This window comes from Diorhabda sublineata, chromosome 1 (assembly GCF_026230105.1).
Source record: "Diorhabda sublineata isolate icDioSubl1.1 chromosome 1, icDioSubl1.1, whole genome shotgun sequence".
NCBI classification, from domain to species: domain Eukaryota; kingdom Metazoa; phylum Arthropoda; class Insecta; order Coleoptera; family Chrysomelidae; genus Diorhabda; species Diorhabda sublineata.
Window position 1 is genome coordinate 36,628,014 of NC_079474.1, and position 16,477 is coordinate 36,644,490.

The window sequence follows — 16,477 nt, forward strand, 5'->3', positions numbered from 1 at the left end:
TGTAGGTCCTCATTATTACATTTGACTTCATTCCAACCTTTAGAATATGTATCTATAATAAAACCAATGTACTTATCAGAAGTAAAGTTTGACTGTCAGATTTTATATTGCTTCTTCCATGGGTAAATGATATCAAAGCTCACAATATTTACTGGAAAGGTTGTGTGAGTGAAATGTCTGTCTCTATTTCTACACAATTTAAAACTGTGGGAACCCTGCATACATTTATATTCATTACACTATACTCACTTTTTGGAGAAGTCGCTCTCTGGTATATCATCAACGGCACTTCCACCTCTTTTTCTTATACTGACTGGATGATTGGCGATATTCAATAACGGAGCTTGAACATCTTCTCCGTAAACATTGTCTCTAGGAAAATTCAGCAAATTTCCGTTAGGAAAATTGTTGTTTAAAAGTTTGTCTTCTGGTAAAGCAATTATTTGTATCTCGCCGATTTTATCGCAATTTTCCAGGGATCGCCTAGATCTTCGGTCACCTTTGAGAAATTTGTCAAAAAGCTCCGAAGGTTTGTTGGATTTGGTGAATGGTAGGGGATCTAAGGATTTTGATTCCCTTATCCTATTGAGCATACCCTGAAAAATTGATTTCTTATACTACACCAGTGATTTTAAGTCCTACCACCCGTCGATACTTATTGTCCGATAACTCTACATTAAATTTATGGGCTATATCTGTTCAAATATTAAAAAAGATATTGATTAAACTTTTACTCAAATGTCACTTTACCCAACCATTAGGATTGAAAACATACTATTTTTTTAAATAAATGTTCTTACTTGACTACGCTGATGTTCGTCACAGCTCGAAGCAATGCTCGACAAAACTCGTCTCTGCTTTTTATTCTCCTCTGGTACTTCTATCAGTTGACTACCAAAAGCAGTATTGATGGTCAACTTAGACCCTCCTGGGTCTAGAACAGTTAAATTTTGCCGATTTAAACGAAGGTGTGGAATAGGTAACGGTGAATTTTGGATAGTTGACGTGCTTTCCACTTCAATGCTAGTACCTGGCAGGAAAATTTTCAGTGGCAATGGTTTTTTTGTAATAAAAAAATATAACATTATACCGAGAACGCGTTTCATTCATATAATCCTCGCAATATTTAACATAACAGTTTTTACATATCAAATCGTCTCATATATAATACTAACAAGTATTAAAAAAATAGCTACGTATGTTTTAGGCAACAGTTTACACATTATTTATATTTGGTTGTGTGCTTGTAGTTAGTTGAGGTTGACTGTCCGGAATGAATCAGAGTTTAGTTGATATCTGTTAGATATTCACACCTTTCAATCTGATTTAATACCTATATAATAATACCCAAAATAAAATCCTGAATACGTCTTTGGTATTGAGAGATGTTATTCATAAGTAAATGATCCAGCACCCAACCTTCCCAAAATAAAAAAATTACATTTCTACGATTTGATACCAGTTGATTAAATTGTTGTTAATGAGCTGTGGAGGGAGGTTTTATCCAACAGTTTCAACCAGCGATAACGTAAATTTCAACAACAACTCATGAAAGAAAGTTCTCAATCTCATTTAGTACTTTCTTGGTTAATCCAAATTTAAAACTTCTATTTTAAAAAATTTTTTTCAATTATTAATTGTATAAAAAAAATGATAAAGTTGAAAAAAATTAAAATTAAATTATAAAAAGGCATGCATTTTATCAAAACTATATTAAAAAAAACCATCACCGAAAAAATAGTAACCATACCAACAGAAATTGAAAGCAACTCAACTAACAAAAAAAATCATGCAAAATAAAGTATACATTGAAAAAATAAATATATTTGAGTAACACTTTTGACATTACTAACTAGTATTGTAAATGTAGCAATGAATCAGGGATATTGCATTTGAATTTTCCTTTGTGTGGAATGAGCTCTGCAAAATATCACAAATTACTCTATTTGTTTGGGGGCTTTAAAATTATGTCACCCACATTTACAATAAGTTGATATTCAAAAAAACTGAGCCTAGAAAGTATTTATATTAATTTGTATTTAATAATAATGAGCATCAAGAAAGTTTTTTGTTAAGGAATTGGACATAGCGATGAGACACCACCACTTATGCGGAGTAACGTCAGGGCTATTTTTTACAAACATTCAAATGTTTCGAAAGGATATAATTGTGTTAAAATAATTTGATCTTTGAAAAACTATTTTATATCCAAGCGAACCTGCGGAATACTAGGAAATAATTTATAACACTATTTTATGTGGGTAGTAAAAACGGTAAAATGAATCAAATAGATTGGCTAGATCAATACTAATTGAATTAAATTTTTAATAACGAAATTAAATTCTACTCACCTCTTGGTACGCTAGAGTGTCTTCGACTATGCAGTCCTCCAAACCCTCCGCACACTGAAGGCTGTCTAGATTCAGAATTCAATTTGGGGCTTTTTCTAGGTCGACAAAATAATGGCGGTAATTCTGCCAAATCAACTTCCCGTCTTTGTATTGCTTGATCCGTTGCTCCCGTCAACCAATATGTCTTAACATCTCCTTTTCCTTTCAAATTCACAATACCTCGTTCTTCAATAATGTAACCTGAAAAATATTGTGTACCATTAGAATTTCAAATGTTTAATAACAGGTCTAAATTACCTCCTAGTTTATCTAAAACTTCTTTACATTGAGCGCTAATGTGAATTTTCAAAGGTTCGCCATTACTCTCCATGCGAGAAGCTGTATTAACTGTGTCTCCGAATAAGCAATAACGTGGCATAGTTAAACCTACCACACCTGCTACTACTGGTCCTAAAATAATTTAGGTATAAGGTTAAATTTCAAAATTATATTATTTATTAAAAGAAGTATTCAAATTTGAAATAATTTTTCAAAACTAGTAGTCAATTACTAACCTGTATGTATACCTATTCTTAATTTTAATGGTTCATTTGGTTTGTGTGATATACAATGATTTTTGACAGCTGAAAGTAAGTCCAGTGCCATTGATGCCACTTCCCCTGCATGCCTGTTTATATTTCTGATAGGTAAACCAGAAACCTACAATACACAATCTGTATGAGTGGAAACTATCGGTACATAATCTTTTGTTAAAAACTGGGGAAAATGATCGATAAAAATTTTATTAATAATCCTCATTATTGCAATTATAATAATTCTAGTTTGACTTTCTTACCACCATGTATGCATCTCCGATAGTTTCCACTTTATAGACATCGTAGCCTTTAATGATACTGTCAAATACTGTATAGAGATCGTTGAGAAAATTGACAACTTGTAGCGGCGTACTTTCAGCAGACATAGCAGTAAAACCTACTATATCACTAAAGTATATAGTTACTAAATCGAAAGATTCCGGTTCCACTCCAAGCCCTTTGGTGAGTTTTTGGGCTACAGGCCTGAAACAAACGTTTATTCGTATTTAAATAGTAAATTATTGAGAAAGTAATCAAGCTTGGTACAAGAAGGCATTATTGATAATTAAGCTTATTCAAATATTTGCAAAGTACATTTTAGTAAATTTATAGGCAAATAAGTGAATAGGGATCTATTATAAAAAATTAAAAGGAGAGGTAAATTATCGGTTTAAATTCTACTGTAATTATAGTTTTATATACTCCCTATACAGCAGCTAGTAGGCCATGGCTAGGTTCTACGAGGTATAAAAGCTAGACCTCAGCTGTCAGTGAAAGATCACTGCTAAACCATCACTGAGTGTTTCAACAACGCAATTTATATTAATTTGGAAGCTCTATTAAGGTATAATTTTCAAGTAATTTAATTAACATTACTTTAAAAAGTGTTTCCAGTTTTTTTGCCTTTTTATTTCAGAATTCCTTGTATCCATTGAACTTATATACTTTAACTGAGGTTGAATACTACCCTCCGAGGAAAGCTTTCCAACAAGAGACATGAGATTATAAACAATAAAGCCATTTAGATACAAATTTAGATAGAATGAAAAGTTTCCGGGAAATGAAGACCTTAACCCAGAACAAAAGAAATATATGTTAGGAAGAGGATTGTTTAATTTATGAAATAAATACTGAATACAAAAAGAAATTTTGTAATAGTGAAAAAGCCTTTGAAATTTATTGTAGAATAAATCTAACATCAAATATATCAAAGTTATTTGATAAAATAGAAAATATATTTATAAAAAACGTGATAACAGACTCAGAAGACTTACAAAATAGTATCGACCAGGCCAAACTAATACTTGTAGAACGATTAACTTAGGAGATAGTTATATGCACAGATTTCCAAAAGCGTTCACTTTATGACATAGACAAAACATTTGTAACAGTGTGGAAAGCAAAAATATTCACTAGTAACTTTGAAGGAGTTAACACAAGGCAAGGTATTAATCATATTATATCTGTTAAAAATTAAGATATCTTACTTGGGTAACATTCTATGTAATAAATCTTCTGTTTTCAATTTTTCTTCATATAAAAGTCTAGTTCTTTCAGTCACCAATTCTTCCAAATTGTTTGCATATGTAACCATCATGTCCATCATTTGATCCATGATGTTTTTACTCCTAAAAAGGAAAAAATTGTAAAAATTTATATTATATAGAAAGAAACTAATGACTGTGCTCTTCATGGTTATTGAATAAACTACCAGTTGTATACTCAACCATAATATAATATATTTGTTTTCCTTTATAAATGATTGCATGATTGTTGTAATACAACACATGATCCAAATATACAATTTAGTTTGCAGTAAGATGTTAATATTGTATTATAATTATTATTGAGACAAATTGTCTTTTTATATTATCTAATGTAAAATTGTGTTGCTTTATCTATAAAATTGTAAAATTTTCTTATAACAATCAAGCTTCTCTCTCTTTAGAAAAGTTCCAAAACATGAACCCTACAGAATATTTAATATGTGCATATAGACAAAGATCAAGTTGCAGGGTGTAATATGAATTCTTGATTTATTCTGCACATATTAAAACTCAAATCTCAACGATATAAAAGTTTTATATAATATAAAAAATACAGATTCCTTAGATAAAAAATTTATATTCAAAAAAACTTACTTTCCATCTTTCATCCCTTTTAATCTTGACCGAATCGTAACAAAATCTGGTCTCATTTCTGGTTCTTCGGCCCAACAGTCTTTCATACATTGCAAAACATAATCATCACAACCTACTTCGGACTCATCGAGTGCCGCTATAGCAGGTCTAAAGGGTTCGTCGTTTCTGTATTTTTTTACCAATTCTATTATTTCTACAATTATATATTTGTTATAACGAGATTTCTCTATAGGATAAAAATGGATGTTACCTTTAGGTTCATAAGGAGTGACACCAAAGGGACCTCTTCGGCCAAGAATTTCATATAAAATTATGGCAAAACTATAAACGTCAGCTTTTTGTGTTCCGTTAATATATTTTGCCGGATGACGTAGAATTTCTGGAGCTTTCCAAAACAAATCTAAAAAAAATATTGTTGATTATATTTCAAACAAAATTTTAAAAATAACCTTCATAGCTTTTATTAAACATTTAAACTATTGTGACGATTCAAGTATTGCTGAGTTAGTAACTGAATGATTTCTATTTTTAGCATAAAACTTTTATTGACATTAATTGATATACAGTTTTAATTAAAACTCTGGTGACAAGATCCGTTATTATATATGTTATTATAGGAGATATCTCTAATAAGTTGAAATTTCTGGAACCCTTGATGATATTTATACTTATCTGTTTAATACTACTACACAAATACATTCAATTACAATGTCTGACGTGCGTTTTAAGTTTACCTTTAAAGAAGAAAACTTGGTTCTCAAAACACGCGTTAGACGGCCTAATTGTGAGTATTGGTACGGCGGTAGTAAAAAATTTGTATAGTATAGCAAATATCGAACAAGTTATTTACATGTATAGAAGGCAGCTTTTAGCTTTACATTTGAAAATTGGTTACAAAAATACATAATCTTCACACTGTAGTTGAAAGCAATCACTTTCCTTCATGGTTATATGTATGAGTTATTAAAATTATTATTTAAGTATATTCAGTCTACTAGTTTTTCCATCATAAATTCCTCTTCATATAAAAGGACACGGACTACTGGTTGGTTTAACAAGAAATGTGAGAATTATATAAATAAAGGTGAGGATATACATTAATGAGGAAGTGGAAGAGGAACAAAGTGCATATAGAAAAATAAAACAAACAAGACATAACATATACATATGAAGTAGCTAAAAAGAACGGAAAATGTAAGAGATAAGGTTAAAATAGACAGAAAAAAACGAAGAAGGGAGATGGGGGGCAGAGCAAGGACTCTTAGTGTTGACATAGTACATGTGTACAGTATAGCACATTTTAAAATTATTCACAAATATACTGGGTATTCCATAACAATGCAGCACATCAAAGTTATTTTTTTGATTCAAACTTAAAAACAATCACTTTTCTTTATTTGTGTGACAACAATGTTATGAGTTATAAAAATTATTATTGATGTTTTAGTAGACTGAATATTCAGTTTACTGAGCTAACCACGGAACTTTTTCTTCTACTGCCTCTATAATAACCACCAGAAATTTATTTTTTACTAAAGAATGACAGATAATATTTTACTCACTTCTATAATACTGGTGTTCTCCTATACTATCATTTTCGGCACACTGCCTCATTTCGGCTAACCCAAAATCGGTCACTTGTAGCACCCATCTACTAGTTACTACACAATTAGAAGACTTTAAATTACCATGGCAGACTAACAATGAATTATGTATATACAGCATACCCTAAAATGTAAAAATAGTTCACAACTTTTTATAATTCATGGAAAAATAATAAATTTATTAAAGTAAATTTCCGTGTATGCTAAAATATTTGATTCTAAGCAAAATAACTGAAATGATTAAGAACGTTATTGTTGGTTAGAAATAAATATGGATCTAAATCTCGTAAACTATTTCTTAAGTTATTGATTCTATTGTTTTAGTGATGTAGATTTTCTGTATTCTACTTTAATGTGTGGTTTCATGCAGCAATATTATAAAACGGTATAGACAAAATTAATAAGTTTAGTTAAAAATAATGCATCTCATATAATCACCTTGATGAGATCATGAACTAACGAGGCTACGAACATTTTATCCAACTTAATATCTTCGTTTTCTACAATATCCTGAAATAGAGAAATAAATCAAATATGAATTAGAGACAACAGTTTTTAGATAGATATCCAATTAAAAACTTTTATGTTACGTAATTTAATTTTGAAATAAAATAATTGAAAATAAAAAAAAATATAAACTACGTTTATATATTATAAATATTTAACAAGTTCAAATATGAAGGATAAGGTATATAGATGGAAAAGTAATTAAAAAATTCATAATGAGATTGAGAAGGGAAAATTAGAGATTATCACTAACTTCTTTACCAAAATGTAGTTCATCATGGTAGAAAATATTTCTTTTATCATGGCCAAAGCAAAAGCTGTGTATATAAATAAATAAACAACCATTCTATTTTCTTTTTCTCTCTCTACATAACTAAGTTCATACTGAACAACAAATATTGTAGTTTATTTTTTTTGAAAAATCTATGTTTTGTGCAGATGTTGTTATTGCTTCCTAGAATCACTTTAAAAAGTCATTGTTCCAATTCTCGAATCATCTATTTTTAATTCTTACTCTCCAGAAAATTAACGCATAACTTCGCTTTTTTTAATCTTAAAAAATATTGCAGTGAGGTCGAACAAAAAGTCACTATATACAAGTGGAACTCAAAGTGTACAATATGAAATTAATGTGAAAAATGTAGTTTTCTGAATTCATTTTGACCAAGAGCATTCCACATTTCGTCGAGTCGTAATAGCGTAGTTGGTATGCTAGCCAAATTCGCCCACGTTGATCGATTCTATTTATCGATTCAAGTTCAAGATTCAGTCCATATAAACTGTGAAGCGACTTTTAAAGGCTTTAAAGACATCTTATTATTTTGAGGTTAAGGCTGCTGTCTAGACACACCAATGCTTGCATTTCAACTGCTTCCTGGCAATATTGGTCTATTGTTGCGATATGTGGTTCAGTAATTCTCATACACGAATGGTACATTTTCTCTTACAACTGGAGGGAAAGCTATGAGTTCTGGTTCTAGTACATTAAATGAACCTGTTAGCATTATGCATTCGCCACTTATGCTTTCTAGTATGAAAAAATTTTCATACTAGAAAGCATGCGATTCCTTTCTTGTCTTATTATTCATAGTGGCTAAATATCTTCCCAATGACAAAGATAACGGAAATTTCTTATTATATCACATAGGTTGGAATTGAGTGAGATAAATCTTTTCAGCATCAAAGTAAGAAATGGTTATTTTCCAATAATACCACACGAGATCAACAAATAAGTTGTTCTGAACTGAACAATAGTAGAGCAAAACATGCACAAGATATTAATGTTTTGTATTGGAAAAATGGATATTGATAATTAATATATCGGATACATAGTTTATTAACTGTAGTTCCTATTTAGATAACTTTTTCATATTTATTAAATTAATGTTTAAAATAATATCTTGCTATAAGAATAAAAAACCTACTTACATATAAACTTCCTTTGGCACAATAATCAGTGACTAGTAATATTGAGGTTGGTTGTACACAAGCTCCTATGAAAGAATTCACATTATCATGTCTGAGTTCTCTCAATAGCCGCATTTCTTTCATTATTTCACGAGAAATGTCCTTTTTACGCGGAAATGTCAATTCTTTTATTCTAACTACCACGCCCCTGTATTGGGCAGTCGTGGCGAACACTTGTAGGCCTCCTCTAGATTCGTACGTACTAGCAGAGGCTAAACTTAGCTAAAAAAAATATGCTGTTAACTTAAGAATGTTTTTTATCTGGATAACTTACCCTGCTAGGACTAGAAACAATGTCTTTATCAAAATAATCTTGTATCTCTTCTCTACTGATCTTCCACAGCAATCCCTCTATTTCTTGCTCTATCTTCCATTTCCTATAGATGCTCATTGTAATTACACCGAAACAGAAGAGCAAGATGGCCAATACTGCAGCAGCAATTATGCTATTAAGTTGGGTGTTTGGCTTCGGACAAAGTTCATTGTCAAAACCGCAACTAGGCTGGTCCTTAGGTCGGTTGTAACCATCCGGCCAGTAGATTTGGGTATTGACATTCAGTTCATATCTCTAAAATTATTTACCACGACAATAGAGGAATAAGCATTTAGCAAATGTGTGGATGCTACAGTATATTACTATAGTAACAATTGGTTATGAAATTTATTTTGTTTCCTTCCATTGAATTGGGAAAATTTATGATGAATTTATGAAATATGAAAAAGACACTGATAGATAGATATTAGAAAAAATTGAAATTTTGTACAACAGCCAAAGTCTGGATAATAAATAAACCTCAATCCCAGATAAGAATTTCTAGATGTAGTGAAATCGGCAAACTGTAGAGTGTACAGACATTTATGAAAAATACAGTTAAGGCAAAACTGAAATGACGATAAATTATCAATTATTTTATCAAATGCATAAATGGCAAGTTTTAAGTAAAATCTACAAAAGTGTTAAAGCATATAAGCACTTCTTTATATAAAAATTTGGAACATTTCTTCAAAGCGTTTGTGAGAAATTTAGAAAGACATGGTTTAACTAAAGTACATACATCATTTGCACAAATGACGTAACAAACATACAGAGCTTTTTCAAAGTTCAATACATAGTCACTATGTAACTGTAGATACTTCACAGGGCAATACTCCCATCTTTTGTTCAATTTATGACAAAAGAAACTCACAGAGTTTGAAAGCTCATTACATAGTCATTGTGTAATCCTAGATATTATATAAGGCAATTCTCCCATATTTTTAACACGGTTTAATAGTAAGTTCTGCCAACTTCGAGGGAATTATCTCTTCAATAATTGAGAAAATCTAATCACGATCTGCAGCTTCACACTTAAAGAATAAAAAAGTAATAGGTTCAGGTATAGTTTGCATTGCAAGTTGAAATAGATTTGATAATTCCACGACCGTCATAGAAAACATTATTATCATAAACCCAGATGTTTAGGTCTTTGTCTTTAACAACCTCTTTAATTTATTGCATCTTATCTACGCCAAATGAGAATTCAAAATAGTCTTGATATAGAAAATGCAGAAAAGCTTTTCTTAGACTGTCTTCTTGAACAAATTTTTCAGTTTTTGGATATCACTAAAGCCGAGATGATCACTCACTAATTAACCAATAATTTTTATGTCATGTCTATTTTTCAATTTACATCTTAACAACTAGGATAGCATTGACACCAGTGTGTAGTCTGATTTGATGTTTTTATCTCTTCCCTGCCTTACTGAATATACTGTTTACACCATCACTGTCTGACGCGCGTTTCGATAACCAAGTTATCAGTATGAATATCGCCAACGGTTCCAGAAATTCCAACTTAGTTGTGATGTCTTCCCTGCCTAAAGAATTCTGTAGATATACTTATTAACTATAAGTGAAAGCGTTGAATATGTTAAGTATGTTGGTGGTATTCAAACTACCACTACATCAAAACTCACAAATGCACTGTATGGCGCGTGTCGATAACCAAAATGTCGTCTTCAGTGACTGAATGTAAACTGCTAGCCAGTTTACCTTCAGTTAGCCAGTACAATTGAGTGTTGGTACAGTGGTAATGTTAGCATTGTATTTGGATTGACTTAATTCATATTTTATTTATGAAAGTTTAAAAGGTTTTTGTAGTTTTATTTCAAAATCAAATTGTTTGAGTTTGCAATTGATTCCTTTTAATTTCACTTTATAGTTAACAATACCATATCATTGATGAAAGTTTATTATTACTGCTTCTTTTTCTTGAAAATGTTATTAATAGTCCCATGATACTTGTCATATTGGATTTAATTTGTTTGATTATTTTTTTTGTCGTTGCGTTGAAATATTTTAGAAGTATAATGTTCTAATCAGTATATCAGTGAAAAACTTACAGGTAGTGAATTGTTGACATCACTTGATTGGTAAAACTGTCCGACTGGCCTCATTTGATAATCACATGTAAAATTGTATTTACCCAGATTCTTATTTTCTGGTTCAGAATAAGCTATCACAGAATAGTTACCTTCAGAATCACCATTTTTGTCAAATTTCATCAACGCACCGTTTATACCTATAAATCACGAGTGGAATATTTGAATTATGAATTTTTTTTGGGACTGTGATTATGACTTACTTTTATAAGTTCCATTAATTTTCAAAATCGTTTCAATTATTTTTGTTCCATTACTAGCAACATCAACTATAATAGTTTCATTTAAGAAAGGTTCTTGACTGAGTAAGTAATGAAGAGCAGAAGCGTACAATTTTACTGAATCGTACAGATAAGCAGCATAAATCGATACAAACTACAAAGGAATACATATAAAACAGTAAATTCAAACGAAGCTGTTTTCTGAAATAAGAATAGACAATTTTGTTACCCTGAAAACTATGCAACCAAATATAAATTTCAGGATTTTGTCTATAACGAAATATAAAGAAAATTTGTTTTTCATAGTACGGATTCAAAATACCTACTTGCAATTTTTAAATGATTAATCATTCATTTAATTATATTCTAGAATTTATGAAAATTGAAAAATGTCTAGCCCTAACCGAAACTTAAGTTGAAATCCTCCCAATAATCCATTTTAGAAAAAATAGTCCTTTGGCCATAGAGAGTTTTCAATTTCTTCATATAATAGCTCCAATAGATTTTATGTTTTAAAAGTAATATTCAATTCAATACATACTACTGTTTTGCAAAACACAAGTTGAAATCCCCCAAATAATCCATTTTAGAAAAAATGAGTCCTGTACCTATAGAGAGTATTCAATTTCTTCATATAATAGCTCCAAATAATCCATTCTAGGAAAAATTAGCCCTTTGGCTACATAGGATTAGATTTTCCGTTTAAAAGTGATTTTCCATTCAATGTTTTTATGTTTTGCAAAACATAAGTTAAAATCCCCCAAATAATCCAATTAGGAAAAATTAATCCTTTGGCTACAGAGGTTAGAAAATCATTCTTCTCATAAAATAACTCTATTAGATTTTCAATTTTGAAAATGCTGTTCACTTCGAAATATAATATTGGTTTGGAAAATGGGGATCTAAATACAAAGAACATTAACCTACCTTTTCGAAAGGCAAAAGATTAGAAACAGGAAAATTAAACGGTTCCATCTGGTTATAAGACTTCACTTGCTCATTGAATTCTTTGAATGTTTCAGTTGGTGCTGTTGCTGTCACTACGAATAGAGATTTGGCTCTTTTTACCAAACTTCCCATAGCTTCTGGTAGTTCTTTGCAATTTGTGTATTTATTCAGAACTGCAGGCTCTAGAAATTGATAAACTTTTAATAAGTATAATTTTGATTAATTATTTTTATATGAATTGAACAACGAAGATATCAATAATATTTTATGACCTTGCCTTAATAAAATACGTTACTTTTGGAACGTACAGTTGATATACATAGAATTAAGATATTACTTCTTTTTGTCATATATGACTGACAGGAAGGAATTTATTGAAAAATTGCATAATATCCATTGAACGGGTTGGTTATTTTTAGGCAGACTCTCAGACAAAAGATGCAGGGATGTAATTTGACAACAAGGTTAAGAATATATCATCATTGATCTTTAAAAAGAGTAATTGAATTTTCTGAGCAAAAAGAGGACAGCGGTATAATGAAAATGTATTAGAGCTTATTACGTTGCCTATCAGTTTGTGTTTAATGATAGCTCTAAATTCTGATACTGTATTTGAATCAACACTGAAAGCCGTGAAAACAAAATTTATTTGATATAATTAAAGTTAATGCTTGTCGTCACAAATAATTGGATGTAAAGTATTTATTTGGGCTAAAAAGTATTTGATTCAACTTCAGAAAAAAATCATTAAATAAATCTTTCAAGTAATTTAAGTATGCATTCCTCGACGGTATTTAAACAATGACTTGAAAGAGAGTTTCCTTAATAAAGTAACCGAATTGAAGCAAACCCAAGATAATTCTTAAAGATATTAACTTTTATATATAGTTATTTGGGTTACTTTATACAAAATATGAAAATACTTACTCCAAAGATACTGGAATGCATACTGATCAGAGTAAGCATTCATATCCACATAGATTAAAAAATATTCTCCTTTTTCAAACATTTTTGCTGCTTGCATTGCGTCCATCAATTCTACCAAATCAAAGAGTTTTCCGACGAATACGTAGACTGAAATAAATGTTAATTTTGAAATTGCACATACACTTATTACCCGTGTAGTAAATCAATGTTGATTAGTATAGAATCACAATATAATATTCTATCATAACATTATTAATCGTGATATCAATAAAAGAGGAATTTGTAATGATGAATATGGAGCACACATGAATTCAACAATCCGATCCACCATTTTAATTAATTATTTCTTGTTTTGCTTTCTGGATATAATCGGGATTTGAAACATATGTTACCAAAGAGGAAGAAAAAATGTAGGAATTAGATAACATTATTGATCAAACTGTAGAACCTCTCATGATTAATTTAAAAAATTCATCCACTAGTTCTTCGGAATAAAATACGAGGATGTATTGATATCTAGTTAGCCTAGACCAGTTCCATGCATAAAAAAATATTGCGTTACCATAGCAACGAACAATAACTTATTAGAAGTGTCAGTGTAAAAAGTAAACCCGAGTTACGCAATAAATTAAAAGAAAAAAGATGTCAACCGAAATTGTGAAAATCGAAAAATTGGAGTATCGAGCCATCATTAAATACCTGTATTTAAAAGGGTTAAGAGGTAAGCAGATTTACGAAGATATGCTTAATATCCTTAGTGTTCAATGTCCTTCGTATGCGACCGGGAAAAATTGGACTTCAAGCTTCAAAAGAGGTAAATTTTCCATTGACGTTGATGAACGATCGGGAAGGCCAATTTCTGGGTTAGTCCCCGAAAATATCGATGCAGTTCATGACATGATTTTATTATCATACCGTCGAAATGGGCCAAAACGGATATCTGAAGCACTGAATATTTCATACGAACGCGTTCATCATATAGTCAATTTGGACATGAGAAAAATTGCTGCAAAATGGATCCCCAAATGTTTGAATGTTGACCAAAAGCGTGCATGTACTTGGGTACATTTCTACGGTCATAAAGTTGATTATACAATAAGAAAAAAAAGCGCGGCATTCGTTTCATGTTTGTTTTTATATTTTTTTATAATAGCAGGCGCTTTGTTTACATTGTTTCTTTTGAAGTAATTTCTAGCATTGTCTATTTATTTATTTGTTTTGTTTCTTTATTTCCAGAATGTTTGAGAACTCCGTTTTGGGCATATTAACGAGTTTGTTGAGCGCAGTTACTTAGTTTATAATAAATAGTCATAGTGAAATAGAAAAGTAACCCAAGAATTTAAATAAATAAGTTATTTAAATGTTAATGAGTACTTAATTATTATTAGTTAGTTAAGTGTAGTGTGAAGTGTTAAATAAATTAAGTGAGTGAAAGACAGTATTCATAAAGTCATCCTAAGTGTAAAAATAGTATAAAAAATAAGAAAAACATTACAATAGTATTGTTTACTGGAAGTAATTTCCCAATTTGAAAGAAGTGAACGATTTGTATTTACATGCAAAAACAGACAAAGAATAAGTTTCTGAACAATTAATTTCTGTAAATGGTTCATTAAGGAATTTTCAGTGAGATTATCAGAAACACTCATAATATACAACTTGAAATAACTTCAGAGAATTTGCTTCCAAACAAATTTAACTGTGGAAAGAAGCTGCTTTAGAGAATGTAAGTTTGCTACTAAGAGCCAAGAATATATAATTATAATGAGGTAAAATATGATAGTCGATAGAAAATTTAACGAGGAATAAATAGAAAACCAATAATATTTTAGTAAATCTAGAAATCATCTAAAACTTATATTAAACTAACATCGAACAATTGATGTTCACTTACTTCTTGTTCTACTTTTCGTTTCTTGAATGATATCATACCAATTGACAGAATCGAATTTTCCCGAGTTATTTTCTTTCATGAAATTAACCGTAAAGTTTCTTTGAACAGCTTGTTGTTCAAGAGAAGTAGCAACAGTGGCATAACTTTGATCGTAAATGATGGAAAATTTCTCCCATTTGTAATAAGATAAAAGGGATATTACAGATTTGGTAACCTAAAAAATAGATATCAGTTTCGAAATTTTTACAAATATATAATTGATTTAACGAACAAGTAATACAAACCTGTGTGTCAGTAGGTTCAGTCCTTGCAAATGTCGGTACTTCTGAAGCCTTATAATCTGAACATTTCTAAAAATTAGAAATAAGTGTAGGCAATAGTTTGTAAGTATTATTATGACGAAGTAGAAAATGTTGATCTTTATAGAATGTAGAATAAATTTTTGAACTCAATTTTGTTCTATTCAGAAAAGAATTCTTCTCTATACAGCAAAGAGTTTACACACATAAGCCATCGATCAATAAGTGTCCTGTCTAGTGAACAAAACAAAAAGTTTCTTAAGCAATATTCCTTTTATGCATCAAGATAATTTCCTTCGAGAGCAATACAGGATTTATTCAACCTTTTTACGTTGTTTCTAATAAGAAAAGATGGTAGAATGTAGTTACGGCATTAGATAAAGATATATGAGTAGAAAAGTACGAAATTTTGGCAAAACCAAGAAAATAAAGATAATCAACTGCAAATACCAACTAAACCCCATAGTCTTCCACTTGGTGAAAGATTGTATATGTAGAATGCACTGTCACAAAAGAATCAATTACCTAAATTACATAAAATTCCTGGAACCGGGCGACCTCACTATCGAGAATCTCAAGCTTAATACATAAGCTTCCCAAAAAAGAATTAACGTGCTGTCGCTGAACAATATTTTACAAGAGGTTAAAGGGATTTTCCAGGGTGGTTAGGGCCAGAAGGAAACTATGGTGGTTCTATTTCCAATATAAAGTGAAGATATAAATGTGCTCCTGGGTTATGTCACTGTGATTACAAAAATCAAATCAATCAAGTATTTTTAGATTTTATTTTATTTTAGATATTAAGCATTTTTTTAACGGATCAAAGCGGGAAAACATCCTAGACAGCTTCACAATTCAGTACCTGGATAGATGTATAGAAAGCTTTTTTATGGAGCATATGTGCTTCATAGGGTTCCTAAAGGATAATTATAAGACCCCATGTATGATTAACAATGGTAGTTGTGCATGCAGATTCATATTCTTGGTGGATGAGATGGGAGCCAATGAGTTTAAAAATAGGGAAAAATGGACGGTTAGCTTAGCGATAGCCTGGATGAAGCGTAAGGTAATATAGTACCATACAAGTCCAAGGTGATGATCGTAAAAACGGCGGAAGGAATG

The 16,477-nt window shown here is 30.5% G+C and overlaps 1 protein-coding gene across 2 annotated transcripts in view; it reads right to left on the reverse strand.

Annotated features, from left to right (window-relative positions):
* Positions 1-16,477, reverse strand: part of LOC130452884 (receptor-type guanylate cyclase Gyc76C-like) — a 126,326-nt gene that overhangs the window by 5,807 nt on the left and 104,042 nt on the right. Inside the window, exons 5-23 of one of the 2 annotated variants that reach the window (XM_056792385.1) lie at positions 15,341-15,406; positions 15,057-15,270; positions 13,163-13,309; positions 12,215-12,417; positions 11,270-11,441; positions 11,028-11,206; positions 8,920-9,213; positions 8,607-8,867; positions 7,110-7,181; positions 6,630-6,795; positions 5,318-5,467; positions 5,068-5,260; positions 4,414-4,554; positions 3,187-3,409; positions 2,906-3,050; positions 2,649-2,801; positions 2,352-2,591; positions 801-1,030; positions 250-596 (exon numbers count right to left, since the gene is read on the reverse strand). In XM_056792385.1, the coding sequence (XP_056648363.1) occupies positions 250-596; positions 801-1,030; positions 2,352-2,591; positions 2,649-2,801; positions 2,906-3,050; positions 3,187-3,409; positions 4,414-4,554; positions 5,068-5,260; positions 5,318-5,467; positions 6,630-6,795; positions 7,110-7,181; positions 8,607-8,867; positions 8,920-9,213; positions 11,028-11,206; positions 11,270-11,441; positions 12,215-12,417; positions 13,163-13,309; positions 15,057-15,270; positions 15,341-15,406 (3,596 nt within the window). The remainder of the gene's footprint in view (positions 1-249; positions 597-800; positions 1,031-2,351; positions 2,592-2,648; positions 2,802-2,905; positions 3,051-3,186; positions 3,410-4,413; positions 4,555-5,067; positions 5,261-5,317; positions 5,468-6,629; positions 6,796-7,109; positions 7,182-8,606; positions 8,868-8,919; positions 9,214-11,027; positions 11,207-11,269; positions 11,442-12,214; positions 12,418-13,162; positions 13,310-15,056; positions 15,271-15,340; positions 15,407-16,477) is intronic. The other variant, XM_056792394.1, reaches the window with a different exon arrangement.